Source organism: Rissa tridactyla, chromosome 4 (assembly GCF_028500815.1).
Source record: "Rissa tridactyla isolate bRisTri1 chromosome 4, bRisTri1.patW.cur.20221130, whole genome shotgun sequence".
Classification (NCBI taxonomy): Eukaryota; Metazoa; Chordata; class Aves; order Charadriiformes; family Laridae; genus Rissa; species Rissa tridactyla.
This window is the reverse complement of record NC_071469.1, coordinates 77,130,050-77,152,771: the sequence shown is the minus strand read 5'-3', so window position 1 is coordinate 77,152,771 and position 22,722 is coordinate 77,130,050. Positions and strand designations below refer to the sequence as shown.

The following is a 22,722-nucleotide window of genomic DNA, read 5'->3' as shown; positions in this document are numbered from 1 at the left end:
TTGCACTGCTATTTTAAATTTCAAAATGTGTGGCGTTTGCTAGACTGGCGTGGGTTTTAGTTGGTTTAGTAAAGATGGTTTCGATTGAGGAGGATTAGGAAGAGCTCCGCGGGTGTCTGCGGAACTTTTTGCTGCTTTACCATTGAGAGCTCCATAGACAGCTGAAGAGCGATGACGTGGGCCACAATACTGATACTGGCATTTGTCTGCCCTCTTTATTCATATTGCTGCTACATCTGCTTTTTAAAAATTCAGCAGACTCAGCAGGAGGACTAGAAAATCTTGCCCACGGTAAACTTATACTTGGTACATTTTGTTGCTATATGTTATATTTTCAAGATACCTGATATTTGCAAACTGGAAAGATGGAACAATGAATCATTCTGTTACAGAATAATTAATTTTTTCTGTGTGTATGAATTTTTTTGGTTGTGCTTGTTCTTGCAGTTTTATAATAAATATTTGTGTATTGTTTCTCTCTTTTCCAAAGCTTCAAAAAATAACCCCAGGAAAATTGTCTGAAACGAGGGTTTACCTTGGGGAGAGGGTGAGCAAAACCCAAACTTAATCCAGCCAAAAGTCATTTAGGGACTTCCTGTTGTTTGCTTCCATTTTGTGAGGTGGTTTTGTTTTCCCTTTATCGATCTTAAAGTTAGGAAATAAAGTGTCTTCTTATTGTATTATTTTTTTGAAAGAAGAACACGAGTTTAATAAAAGCTTTCTTCCTTTTTGAAATCGGAGAGACATTAGAAAAAGACATGTTTCGGTAGTTTGGTCTAAAGAAAAGCTTGGATCTTTAAGTAGTGTAATAATTATTTTTAGCATCCCTCACTGCACTTTGTATTTACATTTAATATCTGTTCATGGAGTCCCTTTACTTTGGATTTAAAATATAATGCAAAAATAAACTGAATTTAATCTTTTGAGGGAATGCAAGGTTTCCTACAGAAAAGAACAACAGCTTATTCTGATTTTCTCCCAGTACCGTTGCTCAGCGGGTTCTTGAAGCACCACTTACTGGTGTGAGAGATTACTTTAACCAGCATTTGTTTGGTGACAGAAGGCTAGCAATTAGTGCCGTTTCAGTTGATGTTATATTTTTCTGGAGTATAAAAAGTCACTAAAAAACGTTGGGGAGGGCTGTTCTCTTTTGCAGCATTCCACTCCCTGCTTATAGATGCTACCTGGCTTTACCTGTAAAATCAAAGGTTTCCTATTGTAAAATCAGGGGTGTGTTCCAGAAGAGGCCAACTGTTACCTGTACCTTCTAAGAATGTCTTTGATGATGTGAGATTTCCGTGGATCGATATATTTGTAGGGCTTTATCTGGGAGTTTTGAACTCTAAAGATGAGTCTTTTTAAATCGGAAAGATCTGTGTTATTTTCTTGCCCATAAGTATTTGGCAAGGTATCTTACAGATTTATTTCCAGATGCTTGCACAGGACTTGTTTCAAACAGTGAACTGAAACCTGACTTTCCTTTTATAGAGTATTGAGTTAAGTCAGCTCTTCTTTTAAGGAGTCAAATAATTGTGAAAATTGTAAGGTAAGATTGGTCAAGAGTGCAAGAAACAGTGGTAGAGCCTTTTTGCTAAAACATTTTGGCCCTTAGAGTAGGTATTAAAGGCTTTAGAAAATCTGTAGAGGTATGGCATGACTCTGAGGTTGGTCTGAGCCTAGTAATTCGAATCTATTGTACATCCACAATGCCAGTGGACTTGAATATCATCATTACATTTTTTGATATATCGGAGCCCACAGTTTTCTTCTGTTAAGTCTAGCAGTACTTCCAGTGGGGATCCCACCCCGTGGCTGGAACAAAAGATAGGCACTGAATCAGGCTTGGATCAATACAAGGACTCAGTGTTACCAGTGCTGCCTGTGAAAAACAGCACCTGAGGGATTTGGCTGAGGGAGTAGGTTTTATTGGTATTGTACGCCATTTGCCAGATAGCTGTGTTCACCATTACAGGGAACACGATGGGCACAGAACACCAAGCCACTGAAAACTGACACGCATCCAATGCTGTAGCTTGGCAGAGCAAGCAGGACGAAGTTCTCAATTTCTTTCATTTCCTGGCAATTTAATATGCTCCATTACATAGTACCTCCTTTAAGAATTATAGTGAAAGTTGCACACAGTTTTTATACCACTACTAAATATTCAGGAAAAACAGTCTAACTATATTTGGCACTAAGCCCCAAAAAACTGTCTCCAAAATCTTCCAAATGGAAGCTCATGTGTGCTGTAGACTCATTCTCTCACATCTGATGCTGCCTTCGCAGCACACCCAGGTTAGCAGCCTCTGCTTACATTGGGCAGTGGCTTGATTTTCTCCCAATTAATGATATGGCAAATCAGGGGCTTACTGGTTAAGAAGCTGCTACTAATCACAACTACGATGTCTTAGCTATAGAAGGGGTGAAACTTGATTAGTGATACATATTACTGGGTTCTGCACCATTTAGATGAGAAACAACACCCTACGCAGAGAGCGTGTGACCTGCAAAGCAGGTGCTTGTTTCGTCTTGGAAACATGACTAGTTGAAGGTTGCTGATCTTTACAATAATGTTTTCATTTCAACGTAAATGTAAAATTTGGTCATAAGCTCGGCGATAAATGCGTTGTGAGGTACAAGTCACAGTAACCAAATTTGCATTCTGAAATAACCATTATACAGATAAAAGCTATTGCCCGGCCACACTGCTGTAGTTGGTAGCGATTTATTTATCGACATTACAGATAACAAATATGGAATACAGAAAAGGTAGTGGGGTTTTTTTCCCCTGTATCTTTTACCTTTTTTTTTAATCTATCTGTAACATGTCTATTTTCATTTGGGTTAGGTTTCACATATGTATGTCCTGAGATTCTGTATCCCTTAAACACCAAGACATTCATTAGCAATGATAATAAGCAAGAAAAAGAGGGAAGAGTATTATCAGCATATTGAGAGATCCACAGTCTGGAATGCTTCATTGGCTCTCTTAATAGTTCCATATATGCACCAAAGAGAACGGAAAAAACGTAGAACCCCATGGATCTTCATTTGCCAGTGCTCTTGGCTTTGTAGAGTGATTCCAATAGATGATGTGGGGCAACTGTTGAACAAGAAAATAAAAAGCAATTCAGAAGGAACTCTGAAGGGGGGGAAGATAAAGGCACTATTTTGGAGAAAAGAAACCCTGTTGCATGTTTAGGTCTTCCCATCAGTTGTGCAGCAGTAGCGTGATTGATCATGGAAGTGTTATTTCAGTGTGTCATCTCAAGAAAACCACTTCCTTTGCTGGGATTGCCATTCAGCAAAGGAGAGTCCTTTCTGCATGCATCTGGGGTGACACACAGTAATATTGTAATGAATCTTCTACAGATTGACTCAGTCAAGGGTGTGAGCTTGTATCTTTTTTTATTAATAGATAAACTTTTTGATTCTAAATGACCATTAAAAAGAAATCCCTAGAAGAGTTATTTATGCAGGCTATTCTGCAAGAAAAAAGTTCAGAGTGCTAGAATAGAATTCAGAAGTCACTGAGTTCATGCATTTTTTTCCAAAGTTGCATTGCTAAACACAGTTTTATAATTGAAATGATGAAGGGCTATTCTTCAAGATTTTTCACTGTAGCAGCTTAAAAACCACTGCAGTTTTCAAATTTTGATGCAATTATAATGTGAAAAAACCAAGAAGCTAATTTGGACCAAAAACCCCCCCGAACTATTGGTTATCATTAGTTATGCAATTCATTTGTTTGTATTACGGTTGTGATATTGATACTATTTTGGTGACTTGACGTGCACAAAGGGATTCCTTGTTAAGGAATAAACACGGACAAAGCTGATGTGGTAATGCATGGAGATCAGGTTTCCAGGTGGCTAATTTTAGCTGCTTTCAGTGCAGTTGACGTCAAGGTCATCTTGATTTTTCCTAAGGACCCGGTAGACCAGCAAGAACTTGTTACTCTCTGGAGGCATGTGGCATCTAGGATGTGTGTCTTCCTGCAGCTGTGGTCTGCTACCAGTAGATGTAAAACAATCATTCAGGGCATTGCAAATGTAAAGCTTAGCTTTCTATTGTTACACTAGTTAGGGTCATAATTTAGTTCTTAGTAGTAGGTAGTGTCTGGGTGAGTAAATCCACAAGCGAAAATCATTATTTAAAAAAAAAAAAAAGTGCTTCATATCATTAAATCAGGAATGTGTGACTCATTAAAATTCCAGGGAAAGACATTACCAGTCGTTAGAGTATGTCAAGAATGGATGCAACTCAGGAGAGATATTTAGGCTTAAACAGTCTGTGCACACACAAAATAGAAAGTAATACTCCTCTACCATGAATGGCCATACCTACTGTAAGAAAGCTGTTCTTACAGTAACAAGCAATGTTTTACTCGTGGAACAGATAAGGCAGGATTTGGGAGGGTTTTCTAGGAGATAGACCTTTTTTCTATGTTAAATTTACTTTCTTCTTGGGACTTCGTAGTGATATGCAGAGAATGTGAAGAGACTGTCCCCTTGAAGGACTGAGGCTTTCAAGGGGAAAAACCCAATGTCTGTAGGCATTGAGGCAGTGATTTGTCCTTGCTGTGGGAAGTACTGCTATGCCAGGGAAGGTCTTCAAATGTGTGTCTTACGCAACGCACAACAAAATGTTGGAGAAATGCCTTCCTATGAAAAGCCCGGTCAGCAGAGCACTGCTAGCTCCTGGAAAGACTGCTGTCATGATTCTGTCTCTCAATATCGTCTAGTAACTTGATTGCTTTTACATGAGTTTAATTAAGATATCATTCAGACGTGTAGTGTACCTTCTACTCCTGCAAGGCAGCATGTCAGATTCTTTTGAATACTGCCAAGAAGGTGCTCCCCTGGCTGCTGTGAATCAGGGCATAGGTGGGGACATCTACAGCGGTTGTCTTCTCTGTTCCACCCTAGCAGTTTTTAGGGCTAGCCCTTCAGGTTAGGGCTTACGGCCTGTACCTGCTGCTGTTAGTGTCTCTCGCAGGCAGCGGCAGTAGCATGGGATTGACATGATTCCTGCCAGTTTCCCCACTGCCCGCGGGAGTGCGGGGAGCAGCGGGGAACCGACAGCAGGCTTGTTGATCACCCTGGGCTGCTGCTGGGCAGAGCTGTTGGCAGCAGCGGGTACCCTGCAGCGCGCTCTCTGCAGACTCAGCCAGCAGTGTGTTGGTTTACCTTTGGTTCTATTTGGATGATTATCTTTGCAACCATGAAAAGCAAAAACAGGTTTTTCCAAATAAAATCTTCGGGTTTTAAGTACGTGGCTGCCTCAGGGTCTGCCTTTCCACCTTCTCCTGTATGTTCGTCGGTTAAGAGTCTTAGTGTCTTAATGCTGCTGGATGGGACTACGTTTGTAAGCCCTGGGTGAAAGGGTGTGCTCCTTTAGGGTATTTGATCTGCGTCCCCTCTCAGTAAGGTGGAGGGTTATTTTTGGCTTGGCAAAACGCTTTGTCCTTTTTGTTGTAGATGCTATGTAGCTTTTGAAATTGTTTTCAGTGTGCATGATGATTTATAACTGTTTAACTATTTATAGACACACCTTGTTTGGAAGCATGAAGCGATTATCAGAATAAAAGACCTTTGCTGAATAAGATTATTTTTGTTGCGTTAGTTGCTAAGTGCATGCAGGTATTGTCTTCTGGTGCAAGCATGTTTCTGGTTCTTCTATCTCAAAACTCTTGTGTTGCTTTCCAGTTTTGGGTTTTGTGACAATGGTGACTTCCTTGATGAAGGTTTCATTACGGCTTTATTTAGCTTAGAATGGCTGGCTGGTGCCTTCCTGCAGCTTCATGAATGTCATTTCCATATGGTTAGAAATGTCATAGCAAAATGAAAAAAAAAACACAACATTCTCAGTTCTCTAACACATAGCTTACCGTTTGTGCAGAAGCAGAGGGGTCAGCCTGAGGAATTAAAACATATGGTAGCCTCATCCAGCACATTCACAATTTTACGGTAAGAAAGTAGTAAAAGTTGTGGAGGAATAACTTGGGAAGCAGCCTTGAGCTCTGAGGAAATGTAGCGTAAGAAACTTTGTTTTTAGAAGTAATACAATATCTATGAAGATTATTGCAAAAGAATTATGAAAAAGCCACCATTTCTGTATTGCCCACTTAATTATTAGGCATTTTTTGTTTGTTTCTGGAATTGAGGAATGTACCAATTTCTTCTAAAAATCCTCTAACCATACTGGCTTTAGCAGCATTTGGCTTAGAGCGGAAATTATATCAAGGGTACGTTATGAATATTTTTTGTTTAGCTGATCTCAAAATGCAAAATAGTACATTATTTAGTATTTCGAATAAGTTATGAAATAATAACCCTAAAAGATGAATCACTGCAATTTGATATAGATACTCTAACTACAACGTAAAAGCATCTTGGCTAGAGTTGTCAAAAGTAAAATTAAAATTTATTAATTGTCCTTGTAATTAAGTTGCATGTTGACAGAAATATCTTTGAATTTAAGTGGTACTGTTAAGAAAATAATCCATTTAATGTATTGGTAGCACTAGGATTTTCAGTGGACAGTGAACTACGTTTTGAAATGAAACTTAAATAGAGGCAAAATTCTGATTAAGTGTAAGGCCTAATCTTAACATTATCTCAAAATCCTTGCAGTATTTAAAATTTTCTATGAAAAGCCACATATGTATCGCAAAATAAAAATATAAGTATGTATTAAGCAAAACAGAAATCAAATCCTGATCTTTCTTCGTTCTTCTTTAACGGAATTCTGAGAATGACGGGCATTGCTAGGATGGAGCGATGCTGTCAAAAGCTGCTTGTTTTTTTTAATGGCCTTTCAAAGCACAGCTGATCGTAGCTTTTTGGTTTTATTTGGTATGTTGGCAATAGGTGTTTAAAAACTTGTCTGATATTTTAAAATAGTTTAAAACAACCTTGGAAGGAGGAGGAATACCTCCTCAATGTAGCCCCGTGTATGTGAGATGTTCACAGCAGGGTCTGGGCAGGGAGCGGGGTAAGATCGAGTTCAGGAGTTCTTCCATTTTCTGTAGGGAACTCTGTGAGCACATGCTATACAAGCACTGTTGCTAGCTCATAGTAATGAATTAAATGTTAAAAAAATATTAATTAAACCAGTGTATTGGAGGGCAAAATGCATGTGAGGGCACAGACTGGGATTTCAGCCTGTCCCCCCACCCCGTCCCGTTCCGACGGCAGAGAGGGCGCTGCCAATTGCCGTGAATTGGTGTCTAAGGCACAGCCCCGCTCCTCTGCCGGGCAGTCCCCGCCGGGCACCTGCGGGAGGAGAAGGATGAGGAGGAGGAGTTAGTGCCCGCGCCTCATGTCGGGCAGAGCGGCCCGTTGGGGGTTAAACTGCAGCGCCTAATGGAATGGTAACGGGCAGCACCATCTGCTGGCCTACTTCCGCAGAAGGCGCCCGTGTTTTTTAACGACATCTCTAATATTCATTGCTGATGCATTTTGATGCTTTGTGCCTCCGTTCCCGGCCGTGCTTTGTGGGGATCGGGCGGCCCGCTGCCGGCCGCGGCGGAGGGCCCGCTCCGGGGGCGCGGGGGGCGGCCCGGGCCGCGGCGGGGCCGGCGGGCCGGGGCTGGGCGAGGGTGAACCGCGATGTGCATCTCCCGGCTGCGGCTCGCTAAATAGGCCATTTAGCCAAATCTTCTTTCGATGCTTTTCTCCTGAGCACTGGCCGGGGTGCGGGGAGAGCGGAGGGCGAGCCTTTGTCTGACGCCAAAAATGTCTTCAGCCAAGAGGCCGAGAGGAAGGGTAAGTGCGAGCCGGAGTGAGTGGGAGGAGGAGGGGTTCTTTGGGCTAAAAGGCTAATGGGATTGAATAACCTTCCTTATTACTGGCTGCTGCTGCGGGAGCCGGGCTGCATCGCCATCTTGAGCTCGTCGCCGTTTCCTTGGGGCCGGCTTATTTGTCACCCTCAGGTGGCATTCCGGAGCCAGCCCGCAGCCAGCCCGGGCGGCGGCGGCCGGCGGAGGATGCAGCCGCGGAAGGGCGCCGGGTCCCGCCGGGAAATGCCGGGGGAAATGCCCGGGGGCTTTTCCCCCCGCTCTGGGCAGAGGCGCGTTTGCGGGTGAGAGCCGAACGCAGGCGTTATCTGCGGGGTTTTGTCTGTTGGAATAGGAAATTCTTCCCATTCCTCAGAGGGGAGGGGGGAAGAGGAAAGCGAAAACATGTCTGCTGGCCTGTTCGGAGAGGCCGGTGATCCCGGTACTGCGTCCGTGCTGTGCGCGGTTCGTGTCCGCGAAACGGCGGTTGAAAACCTGAAAACAAAACCAGGTTGCGTCTCCTAACTAAGGCGCAGACCTTATGTTGATCCAAATAAAAGAAATACTGCTTTCTGACCTTATTATGAATATAGAGCGGTGTGGTTTTTAGTTTTGGTTTTATCGTTTGTCCATTTTTTATTCTTTATTTTGTCCGAGCATCTCTTCTGTTCAGCGCTGTTAGTCTCATAGATCTTTCGTCTGCTTTAAGGTCTCTGTGGTCCTGGTATCTTACCAAAGGTGAAATACTGATGCTGTTGCCTTCGGGAGTTCTTTGCTTTTTCAGATTTTATGAGGAGAACATTTATTGGCAATGGTGTAGGTGTGTGTCAAGTGTATGGGAAATGCTGTAAAGGTAAAGGATCGGTGTCTCTAACTACAGAGGTGGAAATAAGGCTGAGAGAATTTTATAAAGATTTTTTTTTTTTAACGGATTTTCAGTATGTGAACTGGTTGTTTAAAACCCACAATTTGATGTAGTTATTCCAAAACCCACACCATTCTGTGGTATAAACAGAATTCCTTTTTTTGTCATGAGTCTCTGCCAGTTTGTTTGTTTGTTTTTTTTTTTTTCCAAATGCATATCTGGATCAAAAACACTTGGGCTTTTTTTCAATAAATGTTTACTTTCTTAAAATAAGGTGATTTTATTTACTTTTTGTCTTGTGCTACAGCCTCCTTCCTCCAAGAAGACTGACGGTTCAGGATCATATACTAAGTTGCAGAATACCCAGGCGAGGGCAATGTCTGAAAAGAAGCAGAAGAAAAAAGCAGACTCGGAAAGTAAACAAGAGAAGGCAAATCGCATAATATCTGAAGCGATTGCAAAAGCAAAAGAAAGAGGAGAGAGAAACATTCCACGAGTAATGAGTCCTGAAAACTTCCCCAGTGTTTCAGCTGAAGGAAAAGAGGAAAAGAAGGGTAGAAAAGTTAAATCCAAACCAAAGGACAAGGAAAGCAAAAAACCGAAAACTGCTTCCTCATCCAAAATGAAAGAGAAAACAAAAATTGGGTAAGTAGATTAAAATGTCCTCTTACTTCCCTTCAGACTGTAAATCCCTGATTAAAATGAAAACTGCTTACTGATAATAAAACGTTCTCCACTGCCTACACAAAATTCTTCCTGATTAAGTCCATGTGTGGACTCTCTCATTCAGGAACAAGAACTCTCTGTTTTCATTTTAGATAAAATCATTGTAGGACTGTTCTTTTGAAAGGAATTATTTTAAGTTCGTATCCTAAACTATTCTATACTTACTTTGAAGCATAGACAAGACCAGAGTATCTTTCATCTAGTGTTGTAATCAGTTCCGACTCCAAATTAAGTTTATCTGATACTATAAATGCTGTCTTTATCAATTTTGGCATGTATCTTCAATAAAGTTTGCATGATAAACTGCATAGGAAGAAACTGGAAGCTTAATGAACTTGTTAGCAAGTGAATATTCTTGTAGATAGCGCATGTATCAAAAGTAAAGTTCATATTGGAAAATTTGTATTCTAAGTACTTTGTAGTCTTCCGTCATAATCAATTTAATCTGCCCTCTTAAAAATGTTGCAGACTCAGCTGGGCCAGGCTGAGTGGATACCCTGGGGTAAGGAGCTTTCAAAAGACGTTACGCGTGAGAATGCTCTGAGATTCAGTAGGTTGCCAGGTCTTTTGACTCCAGAGCTAACCTAGTTGTCCTGTATATTTTTCAAGGAAAGTGTGTAATTTCCAGTGTTAGGTATGTTAATCATGACTTGAAATGGGTATCTTAGCTACAGTCTGATATTTATTTTTCATATCCGTGCTCTTTTTGTGGTAAGAGAAATATTAACTGGCATATCTCTCCAATTTAAATGTCTCATATACATATGTATATTCTCGTGTATATGGAGCAGAAATGAATGTTCTTTTAATAAGCCAACTTCTCTGCATTTTAATTTTTTTTCTAGATCAGTGCTTTTCTTACATGTTCAAAGTAAACAACTTCCTTGAGAGGTTGTCTGGTAGTATAAAGGCTACTGCTCTAAACTCAGGCCCGATTCTTAACCGGAACTTTCATGGTCTTAATTTCTTTCTCTTCTGGTTATGGGTTGGCATATGAATGCTGCTTATAATACTTAGTGCACTGTATAGTGCTTCCTTTTCTTTTTTTTCTCCATCTTGCTTAAAGTGGGATTTTTGGATACCTATTTCCAAAGTTGATTTCACTTTCATGTTCCTGTATTTACTTACCTTCTATAAAACAGATACTTTGTGTGTCTGTCTAATCAAAAAACTTACACAGTGCTGTTTAGCCAGTGTCAGTTTCGTGAAGCTTTATGTGAATTGCTCTTAGCGTGCTTTTTATTCATTCTTTTGGATAATTAACAAAACCTGCCAAAATATCATCGTACATAGTTCCCACATTTTTACTTCTTTTTAATCAGAAAAGCGAAATAAACTTTTACCTTTGATTTATACTTCTGCATTCAGTTTTCTGTCTTCATGAAATGCTTAGCTGAACACATCAGTTAGGATCAATTTTCAAGATTTCATGAGACCGTGTTAATTGCAGAGTAGACATTTCTCAAACTATGTTTTTAACCATGATAGTTGGGTTTGATCCAAAGTATGCTGAAACTGGTGGAGACTCTTATTTAATTAAGTATGGGTCAACTTTTCATAATTTTGCATTGAGCTGTGAGGGCATCAACTCATGCTCCAGTAGCACTCAGTTAGCTTAATCATGCTGCCAGGTATTGCTTTAATTATGTGGGACACATACCTAAAGATTTAGCAGTAAGGTCCTGTTACAGAGCAGTAAAAAAAGTCTCCTAGAGCCACAGATTACAGATTTTACAGAATTTCTATGTATTTTGATGGAGATATGTAAATCAGATGCTTTGAGGCATCCACATACTTCATTTTTGTATCCAGTTTTGTGTGTTATGTTGTTAGCACTACTTTATATTATTTATATAAATACATAAAATACTGTTTATCAAAAAATATATGGCAGTGGTTTTGAAGAGCAGTAATTACAAGAAGGCCTCGGTTTTTTTAAAAAATAATCTTACCAGGCTCTATTTTCTATGCAATTGTAACTATTGGTATTATGTAAGAAGAACATTTACTATAGAATGGCTACACTTGTGTTTTCAAAGGTGGTTAAAAAAATTGTGTGGTTAATAAAATTTGTTTTATTTAGAGAAGAACAAAATCAAATCCAATAACTAACAAGGGTTTTAGAAAGTTAAACAACTCTTCTAAGGATTTCTTCCTATCTTAGATTCTTAGAACAATATTTCTTAACGAATCTAAGCACATCCTGGAAATTATTGTTATGTCAAAATAGGATAGGGGTTTTAAATGTGTGCGTTGCTACACTGGCTTTCTCATTTATCTTAAAATATAACAAACTGACTGAATCTTGGGAGAAAATTTTTCTGTGTTAAAACAATACCTTTATTGGGCAAGGAGGGGAAGGGAGGCCCTCAATTCCATGAAAACCTTTAGTTTTCTCTTGAAAACAAGGGGGTTTGAGATCTGCTTACAATAGTAAGAGGAAAAATTACTATTTTTTTCTTTTTTACTCAATAAGGAGAAAAACTATTAAAAAAATTAGCGAAGTTGTATATATGACATTGCTTGCTATTTAAGCAGGAAAGAAAACCTAAAGACAGTAAACAGTCCTCTCATGATTAAAAAGATAAACAATTTAACCAGTTTGCTTTATGCATTGGTTACTGATAAACTTAATTCTTTAAAATTAACTTTACAATTTTTCTGAGGACTGCAGAACCACTTTTTATATCCTGGCTATTTACCAAGATGCATTGATATTTAGGAATCTATTTAAACCCTTAATATTTTTTCATAGACCTTAGTTCCATTTATAATCTTTTTCTAACTGATTATAATTCTAGTTCTTCCATTTAAGGTGATGCATATTTAAACTAAAAAGTCTGCTTATTACCACTTGATAGGAAGGATAGAAGAATTATGAATTTGTGAACATTCTGTTGTTCAAAAAAGTAGATTGGCATTTAGGTTTTATAGCTCTCAATGTATTCCCGCCTACTCAAACATAAAATTAAATATCACGGCCCTGATGAAAAGCAGCAGCTCTGCATTGGTGATGTAACGGACAATATCAGTAGACTACATTTAGGAATTTTTTTTTATCACTGCATAGTTCAACTAAATAAATAAATCCCTCAAATCCCAAGAATTTGATTTACAGAAGTTCAATTCAGGGTGGTAGTCCTGAAGCTCAGAACTGTTTCCTGTTATCAGAAATGGCAGTATTGTTTCAAGTGCTAAAAGAACTTCGTGAAATTTTTATTTTTTTTAAATTAACCCTTAAATTATGTAGTAATGAATCCGGCAAGTCCTATGCGATCCTGTTCACTGCTCAAACGAGTAAATGCCCTTGTTGCCTTGAAGTAGGTCTTGCCTGTACTGTTGACAAGACAGAGCGTTTTCAGGACCCAAGACCCTGACAGAAAATTTTTACGTGATGGCTTGTTGATAGGATGCTGTTAAGATGGTTTGAAACCTTTGTATACTCAGTTAGCAAGAGGAGATGTGGGGGCAGGGGGGTGGAAAGGAAGTGATTCGCCTGTTATGCTGGTCCTGTATCATGTCAGTTTAAATTCATAGGCCCTGAAGTGAATTTCCTAGAAGGCAGACATTGGGAGGTGTCTTCCGTGTTTCGTGTAGGTCAGGCAAATGTTGCTTAATAGGTCTATGCTCAAAGGGAGGAGATGTCACTAAACCTTTTTCTTCTGTTAGATCCCATAGATCATAAACTTCTTCTGTCATGATTAGCAACGGTACACAAATTCCAAATATCATCATCCTTCTGGGATGTGTTCATATGTGCCGAGCTGTGACTCCTTGGTTGAAGTTTTCTCTGCTCCCAGATTGTAGTTTTGATGCATAAATTGGGTCTAAGTGACATAATCTTAAGTTTCTACTGCAAAGTATGTAAATGCAAAATACTGTGGTCTTATCGATTGAGTAACTAAATACTTGTTTGTTCTTTTGCATTATTATTCCAATGTTGTATGAGCTTGAACTGGCTGCTGGTTCCAATAAGACTGTAGGAGTGTTTAAAAAAAAAACCAAACCTGTGCACAGTCCAAAAGTTATTAATTTGAAATATAACTGGAGAAGGAGACAGTAGTTAATATTAGTGTGTTAATATTATTTATTAAACATATGCTAAAAGCATAAGAGCAACTGTTTTTATACCACCAACTTAATGCGATCTTGTCAAGGAAATACCTGTTTTGTATTTTGCTAATAGATAAGATTTTTAGCTAAGTTTTTAGTGATGAAGAAATACTAATACTGTTGATAACACAAAAGAGTGTTAGTGCTAGTAATATGTCAAAGTGCTTTGACTACAAATTAAAATAGTTGGGAGGTGGCTTTGGACACTAATGATTAGTTGGTGTTTCTCTGTTTTGGGAAAATGGAAGTAAAATGATGTATTAAAGGCATGCATTCAAGGCCAGCAATACTTATTATGTGTGACATGCCTAATGCATATTTGCTGTTTTTCTTTTCTTTCCTCTTCAATATGTCCTCATGTTCACTGTTTGGAAGGCTTTGAAAACTGCTGTTCATCATTTTAAAGCTGTTTAAAGTGCTGACAACTCTTCCGTCACGTTCTCTGCTATCGAACAGCAGGAGAATGGCCCAGATTCTTACTGGTTCTTAATTTATAAGAAAGAAGTTGGAATGCTCTTCAAATAGTGGTTCCTGGTGGTCTTGCTCATACTTTTAGTTTGTGGATCTAAACCACATTCAGAGTCTTGTGCTACGGATCAGAAGTAATAATGGCTCGTGAGATGGCTTCTTTTTAAACTTCATTGGTATAAATTTCTCAGCATCTTTAGTTTTTAGTTAAAGAAGAAGGAAATACGTAGTGAAGAAGTTAGACAGAATGTAATAAGGTATTTTTTTTTAATTTAAAAAAACAAGAGAAAGTGAAATTGGAATGGAGTCTAGTGATATTATTTATTCTGTGTCTACGGCATGCTGTTTCCTTGTCACAGAAACAGAATAGATAGTTTCTGTTCAGAACAGTTTGTTTCGGGGTGGAAAAAGGGATTTTAGCCAAGGATCTTTATGCTTTCATGCAGAAATTTATAAACTGGCAAGAGAACTTGCTCTCTCAATGAAAAATTTACACAGAATTGATCCAGTTTACAAGCTTTTGAAAATCATTGTTTTCACATAGCAGATTTTTTTTTTAGAAGTTTTTGGCCAAAACATGAGCAGATTGCATTTTTACTAATAGAAATGTGTGACTTTCACACCATGCTGTCATTCAGCAACTTTTGATAGCAAGGAGCATCATGGTTCTGGGCGCTGGATCAGAAAGAAGTGAAACTGCGTTCATTCCTCTGATTGGCACTGTATCCCTATAGAGGAGGAAACATTCTGATCTGCAACACGCAGAGATGATGTTAAGAAAATTTCAGGGAGGTGCTTGTGAAGAGAAGTAGTGGGGGTAGGGAATACAAGATCAAGATAAGACACAAAAGCTGTCAGAGAAATGGAATATTATGTGTAAGACTGCAGGGGCAGAGCAAGACGTGAACACGAGGAGGGGACACTAGAACTACAGAGGAGGAGGGGAAAAATGTGCAGAGAAAGGTGTAGCTAGAGCAATCCGATCACAAAATAAGCCCATGTTCTAAACCAGAAGGTCCTTAAAATCCTCTGCTATTCATCCCATAGTAAGATAGTCCTGGCCTTTCTTAATACCGTGCTTCTTGAATCCAAAAGGAACCTGAGCCTAGAATATTAGGTGGTAGTGCATGAAATGAACTATGGTTGCACAGATACAAATGCTTAACATAGCAACATGCATTTATGAGGCATTTTAATTGACCATTTTACAATAGAGGATCAAAATTTGGAATAGGTTGCCCAGGAGGTTTCAGCCCTGAAGCTAAGCAGAACTTGACTGAGTAACATAAAAGAATTCTGAAGTTGGCTTTGAGTAGGGACCAGATGTCCTCTGGAGACCCCTTCCAGCTTGACTTACATCTCAACACTTACTTGATGAAAGAACATGTAGTTATCTTTTTTCTTCGTTGTGGGTAGTCTTGTTATTCATTTAAAAATCAAAATGTGGATCACATTCAGAATCATTTCTACATGCCGTATGTACATCAGGCCTGTAACGCCTTTGCTCCAAATCAAAGACTGGTGATCTTATTTATTGGTCAAAAAATAATAATTTATAAATTCTGTTGTGTGAGTTCACGAGACTGAGCATGTTCAATGTCCAGTTATTTCAATGAAACGATCAGTAAGGGACTGGTACAGATCAGCACAGCTTGTTGCACTTACTAACATACAGACAAAGTTTAGAGGAGTGCCAGTTAGACCAGAGTTTCATCTAGCCTAGAGTCCTCTCTCCGGCAATGGCCAGAAGCAGATGCAATGGGAAGAATTTAAGAGCAGGGTAAACACCCATGATGATTCTTCCCAAACTCCAAAGATGCAAACCAGGAACTTCATGGGAGAGGTACCATTTCACGAATTTATTGGTCTTCCAAGAAATTTACACTCGTAAGTTCATCAGGTTTCCCTTTAAATCCATGTTAAATTCTAGCTCAGAAGTTCAATCACAGTGTGCCTTGTCTGCATCACTTTGGAATATATTAGCTAATTTGACATATTAGGTGACAAGTGCTAATGTAACAAATTGTTTCTATGAAACAAAGTGAGATAAAAATGGAAAAAGTGGTTTATCCAAGTCCATCACCAGAAAGAGTCATATGTACCTGAGTCACAAGTACCTGAGAATCCAACAGTCTTTAAAAAAAAAAAAAAAAAATCTGTTTTGAAAAGAAAGACATGTTTTCTAAGTAATAATTCTACTGAGAACACCTAATGACAAGCCAGAATTTACTTTTGAACAAGCAGCTCTGTGAACAGGCAGATCTGTGGTAATGCTTACTGCAGCTTCATTCCAACGTGCATTCGCCAGTGCCATTCGCTTCACACTAAAAGTAACAAATCTGGGAGTGGAAAATGTTTGGGTTGTTTGGTTTTTTTTAACCTTTCTGCTGAACATACTTTGTGGTTAACTATTAAAAGACAATGAAAATGTTCATTGCTTCTTAAAAAAATTATGCCTATAATCTTTTGTAAGCTATGTTGCTTAAACAATCTATAGTGTTTTGGTAATTTAAGATTTTCGTTTTCTGTGTGGACTGTTAGTTTGGACATACCAAATATGTGATACTTCTCTTATTTGGACTCTTGCAAAGAGAAGCAAATGATACAAGTGTTTCAACCCGTTACCTTCTCATCAGTGGCTTTTCAGGTGTTCAGTACGTTTGATGCCACTTTGGTGTAAAATAACTTGTATTGTCTGTATAAAGACTAAAATCTTGTGTTTCATTTGTTCTGTAAAATGGCAGAAGAGGTTTGTATGCTGGAGCAGTTGCATCATTTTCAGCTACACAGATTGGATGATTAGATACTATGTAAAATACATATTTTAGGAAAACTCTTTATCTGTGATTTTATTGGATAGTTTGTCATCATTCTGCAATTATGCCACTGAAAACATATTTAAAGAGGAGTATTAGGCATGTTTCAAATATGAAAAAATAAATATTTTGACACCCTTTAGTTAAAAACAAATCAGATGAATTGCTATCGTGATTTACAGCGTAACCTTTAAATCTGAATAGAAATAATTGTTGTTTTTTCATTAAAATTTAACTAATTTATTCAGCACAATGTTGATTCTTAACAAATTCTGAGAGGTTCTAAGGTTTCTTACAGGTAAAGCTACTGGATTTTGAATACAGCTTCTCTTTTTTACTTGTTTTTTTTAAAGGGCAAAAACGATTAGTGCAATTCCCTCATTTTTACTATTGAATGTCTTACTTAAATATACAAGTTTTGCATGTCAGACAGCTTTGAATGATTTTACATTGTTGCCCATAGCTAATTTTTTTGAGTAAACAGAAGATGTATTTTGCAGTGATAAATTGTCTCTGATAAACCACTTGCTGTCGTCATCTGCAGATGGTATTTATGCTAACTTTGTATAGCTTACCATTTTCCATTAGTTTAAATGTTAGATTTTGCATCTCTCTCACTTATTTCTAGATGTAAAACATGTATGATACAGAGGAGTTTGCGATAGTAAGGTAACTGCTTGCCTGTAGAGAAACTCAGTAACAGTAGTAGAAAATACCATCTACTGTGAAGTTGTAGCTTTTTGTTTTGAGACATATTTTTCATTTTTCAGACAGTAGTGCTTCTTGAGTTTTGTATTAAGAAGAATACAGGAATTGCTAGTGGTTGTGATGTTATTTTTAATTTTAAAGTTAAGTAGACTAGTATATGGCATTCACTTAGATGTTGGGTATTTTCCTAACAGAAAGCTAATCATCACCCTGGGTAAGAAGCAGAAAAGAAAAAATGAATCTTCAGATGAATTGTCTGATGCTAAGCAGACTCCACAGCGGCCAGTGAAAGATGAAGACTCACAGGTAAGTAGTCAGGTTTTTCCCCTTTTAAATTTGTACGTGGTGTTGTTTCTAAAGGTATTCTTTTCCGCTCTCTACCAGAAGTTATACTCCTTGTGACGCCGTGACAGTTGCTCTCTCACTGCTCTCCATTTCTCATAGGTAGAACCTTACATTATCGGCTACTTTTCCCAGTTGAAAATCAGAAATTTCTACAGGTTAGAGTCCCCTTTCTGTGTAATGGGACATCAGAGCCCTGCTTGTATGTGTTTCATTTCAGTACAGAAGTCCATAGATTTGAGACTGAGTTCGCATCTGCTGAGCTGGCAGTTAGACCTCATCCTTACTTTGGCTGACTTTGTGGGGGAAATGCAGAGATTGCCTAATAGAAGGGACATTTATCAGTGAAACTGGCTCTTTGAGGACATTTAAAAGGCTTGTTTCAGACTTCACTGGGGTTTTTTTGAGCTCTGCTTCTGTAGAAACAGAAAGAATTGGTTTCTTGGAGTGTTGGATCTGAAGGGAGCAGTGATCGATATGCTGATAGGCTCTAGTTGCTTGTGGAATGCTCCTGAAGGAAGTGCGTGATGAAGAATTAAAGTGGTGGAGTCATTCCCTCAACAAGTATCTCCCTTCTAACTTTCTCTCTGCAGTTTTCTTCATAGATTGCCCTTACGCACAAAGAAGTGTGAACTCTTTGTAAGAGGCTATATCCTATTTATGTTAGTATCTGTTAGTAACACAATTACAACTTTCTTGCTGTAGGGCAAGCTCCATGAAAAGCAAGGTTATATGCTGGAAATGCACAGGGTTTTATCCTAGGACAGTTTCATCCACAGAGGTGATATCAATATTCAAAATAATGTGTTGTTGAGTAAAAATTAATTGCATTATTTGATGACAGTATCAGAAAACAATTATGAGATACTGAGCTGACTTTTAGTATTTCACAGATAATGATGCTGGGGGGAAAATAGGATCAGAAGCTATGTCCCAGAATGACTTTTTATTAACTTAAGTGATAGCTTGTCTTAGGTAAAGGGTAGCTGGAAGGGAATGTGAAATTATTTATCTCTTAGGGAATTTGTCGTGGTATAGAAGATCCATTCAGTACACTGAAGGAGGTGAAAGCCGGTGTGGTGGTTCTTAAGTCTGTAACTTACCAATAGTGTTCTGTACTCAGATAGGTATAAATTTGTAGGCCAACAAATAAAATACAAAAGACTGAAGATAATTTCTTTTTGTCTCATTGCTTTTGGTTTTTTGTATATTTGATTTTTAGTGCAACAAGGGTCATCTTCAATTCTAGTGTGGGTAGACAGGGAGTATCACCAAATCGCATGATCCTGGTGTGAAGGGAGCAGGGGGTAGAGATAAATTGGGATGTCATGGGATAGGAAAAATTATACTGCAGAACATCACAGCACTGCCCCATCTGACTTCTAAGGAGCTTGGGAGAAGCATATCAGGGAAATTATAAGTTGCTTTATTTCACTAATTTGTTCTCTCTTCGGTTTTAGAACATTTTCATTGTTTTCTTTTCCTGTTGCAAATAGCTGTCTATTTCTAAGTTCGGGGTGGGAGGGGGGCGCAATTTTAGGTCTCTTTTCCCCCTAATTCATTTTGTATGCTTAGTTTCACAGTAAGTGTCTTCCTTAAATATGTTGATTTATTTATTGGAAAAAGGTGTGGTACTTTTTAGCTTTTCAGCTTCTGGAAATACAAAGTCTGTTTTTCTCCAAACAACTCAGGTTATATATTAATATGTTGGAGAACATACGTCTGTTGATGTTTTGTTAATCACTTCATGCTTTAAGAAAAGACGTAGTGAGAAGGATTGAAAATGCCAGTTAATGCCTCATTAGGTTTTGAAAAATTCAACAAGTACTTAATGAATAAAACTCGAACCTCGTTCTTAATCCTTCTTTTACTAATTCATACATCATTTTACATTGCTCCTATTAGCTGGCATTTAAAAAACAATTTCTACTTCTGTCAGCAAATTATTGTTGATTTAACTGTAATGTGACATTTTATGTCTCATTAATGTGTCTGTTTTAAATCAGAAATTTCTTTTTGTGCTAACACGGCACCCCGCACACACTCAATTTTTACTGAAGAATACTAATCCGGCCACATTGTTGTGGAAAGCTGATCGACTGGTTTCATCTATGCACTGTCCCAGCTTCTCCAGAAGAGTGGTGATGCCCATTCTTTGATTTTTGCTGTATATGTAGTGTTACTACTCTGTCTTACTAACATAATGTAGTTGTTAAAGGATAGTTGGGTCTTTTACCAGATAACAGCCCAAGGCCTGAATTTAACAGTCAGGAAGAAAGTTGCTGTTCTGCAATCTTACTGTTACTAAACATCTGCTCTGCAGAAGCCAGTATGACCACAGGATTTTGTATTTCGTTCTATGCACAGCTTATTCTTCTCCCAACTGATTACTGCAGTGTATTGCAACCAGCAATGGCTTTTCCTAAACAAAAATGCGCTTTGCTCTGTAGCTCAATATAATTAATTCATTTCATAGAGACTGGTTTACTTTGATGATTTTATTTTTGTGATGCTCAGTTCTCTAAAAGAGACTGCAGTGTTTTCAATTGCTAGCTGACTAGTTTGGTTCTGCTATCGTTATTTATCCAATGGATTTACAGATTAATCTTATGATTAAATATGCAGTGTCTCCTATATTGGTAACGAGGGGGGAAATGGTATGCAATATCCTAACAATCTAAGTATTTGAAACTTAAACAGTGAATGAGGAGGAATTATTTTCTTACACCGAACATTATTTCTCCAACTGGAACTCGTTGTCCTCAGGTTCGTGCAGAAATGAGAGTGGATGATTAGGGAGGTAAACTGCAAAGTAATCAAAATGCTGGTGTTAAACAAGCTTGATTAAGGTGGAGGAGAAAACAGATACATTAACAAAGCAACAAACTTCATTAGCCATCAGACCAGACTTCATCAGCAACCTAACCGATATGATCTAATGAAAATCTTTATAATTTTTTGTGTAGCACTGCTGTTTCATAGACAGATTTCAGCATATGTTGTATGGTTCACTGAGATTCTTGAACTGGACAGTAACACACCTGTTATGCTGCATTATGAAATTGCTGTAGAAATACTGATGCTTGTATCAGCTTTGTTCCAATACCCTGAAAATATTGTTAGATGTTTGCTTTTGAACTCTTAAGAATAAAAGTATCAAATGTTTATATGAAAAAAAAATAATAAATTGATCGACAGTAGTTTATGGCTACTGTCCCTTCTAGATTCATGTGCTTCATGTTTTCTATCAAGTGTTGGCCTTTGGTTTTAGATACAGCTGAAGTATTGCTTAGAGTATCCCAAAACTTCCAATTCGTGTTAGAATTTCTTGGTAAAACCTCTATTTTTATTCTCCTGCATGCAGAAGAGAAGATCAAATCGTCAAGTTAAAAGGAAAAAATATGCTGAAGAAGGAGAAGGAAAACAATCGGAAGAAGAAGCTAAAGTTTCTGTGAAAATCAAAAAGAATTCTGCCCCTTTACCTGCTGAACAGCCTTTACAGTTATTTGTGGTAGGTAAAAACTGACTTGGTCTGTATTGGGAACTTTCCGTTTGTCTCAAGTAGTTCAGTGAATAAGGCTCATAACTTGAAAGGAATACATTGCTATTACTAAGCTATAGTTTATTTAATATGACATCTTGCTAAATTCTTGAAATCTGGAAGAAACGGCTTATTGCTATTTTTTTTGTTTTCTGTTCTAAACATTCATCGACTTAACTGAAGTTAAGGATAAGACTAAGGATATGTATATCTCAAATAATGTCTTATGCTGTGTAGGCATATGAAAAAGCTGTATGCTAATATTATCATGACTTTCAGAACTAGAAAATTAATTGAGCCTATGGGGATCTGTGCTTACTGAGATTTTTAAAAAGCATGCTCCTCCCATTTTTCCCTCTTCAGGTTTACACTTCACTGTATAACTTGTGCCAGGTCGGGTACTCACGTTTGCTGTTGAGCCATTCTAGGTAAATAAAGTGGCAGGAAAGAAACAGGGGAAAAAAGCATTTGTGACATGTTTGAAGGAGTGCCAAAGTTGTAAGGGAAAGAGGAAGATAGTGTGATTGGAAACAAATCAGACAAGAGGGAAGGTGACTTTAGAAGTTGGCGCTCTGTCTCGAACCACAACTTCAGTCTTGGCAGAGCTAAGTATTTCCATATCTGTGTCACACCTCAGCCCTGCTGGAATTCCCAGGCACGACCTTGTCTGCCCGATTCCACAGCATTTATTATCTACGTTCAGAGTAAATCTATTAAATTGAGTTTCACACGTGCCGGTTTTGTTTTATTAATATTTTTTTAACCTGTCTGCCAGGGTTCTTTTTTCTCCGTATCTGTATAACCGAATTCTGGGTATGCCCACGGCATCAAGTTAACTCACCAGGGCAATCGCAGTGAGTCTGTGTTGGGAAAGCATCAGAATCACCATTGCTTGCACTAGAAGTGTTTGGCTGGTGAGCGTTGCATCTGATGCTCTTTGGAAGTGCCAGACTTACGGTACTTTTGCATGTATTTCTCTCTGGATGTAGACCTAGATTTTTAAATTTTAATCCCTGACTGTTACACAGAATGGTACTGGCAGAAGTCAAATTTGCCTTTATTGTTGATCTTCTAACAAGCCGCTTGTGTTTGAAGGTTTTAAGTCTGATGAGGGCATTTACTGCAATGTATAATGTCATTGTTTTCCTGTATCAGTTTGAAGTGAGGGCATTTACAGCAATCTATGTCATTGTTTTCCTGCATTTATAGGAAAATCCAAGTGAAGAAGATGCAGCGATTGTAGACAAAATCTTATCCTCCAGGGTAATAAAGAAAGAAGTAAGTGATTGTCATGGGATATAAAGTTGCTTAGTTGAAAAAAGGGGGGTTTATCTGTCATTTTACATTTTCCCTGAATTTCTTT

The 22,722-nt window shown here is 38.2% G+C and overlaps 1 protein-coding gene across 6 annotated transcripts in view; it reads left to right on the top strand.

Annotated features, from left to right (window-relative positions):
• Positions 1-22,722, top strand: part of CHD9 (chromodomain helicase DNA binding protein 9) — a 94,694-nt gene that overhangs the window by 31,659 nt on the left and 40,313 nt on the right. For 4 of the 6 annotated variants that reach the window (XM_054198043.1, XM_054198040.1, XM_054198041.1 and 1 more), the window contains exons 5-8: positions 8,953-9,290; positions 17,671-17,782; positions 21,183-21,329; positions 22,569-22,637. In XM_054198043.1, the coding sequence (XP_054054018.1) occupies positions 8,953-9,290; positions 17,671-17,782; positions 21,183-21,329; positions 22,569-22,637 (666 nt within the window). Of the gene's footprint in view, positions 1-7,597; positions 7,770-7,872; positions 8,086-8,952; positions 9,291-17,670; positions 17,783-21,182; positions 21,330-22,568; positions 22,638-22,722 lie in introns of those variants that run through there. The other 2 variants (XM_054198044.1, XM_054198045.1) reach the window with 2 other exon arrangements.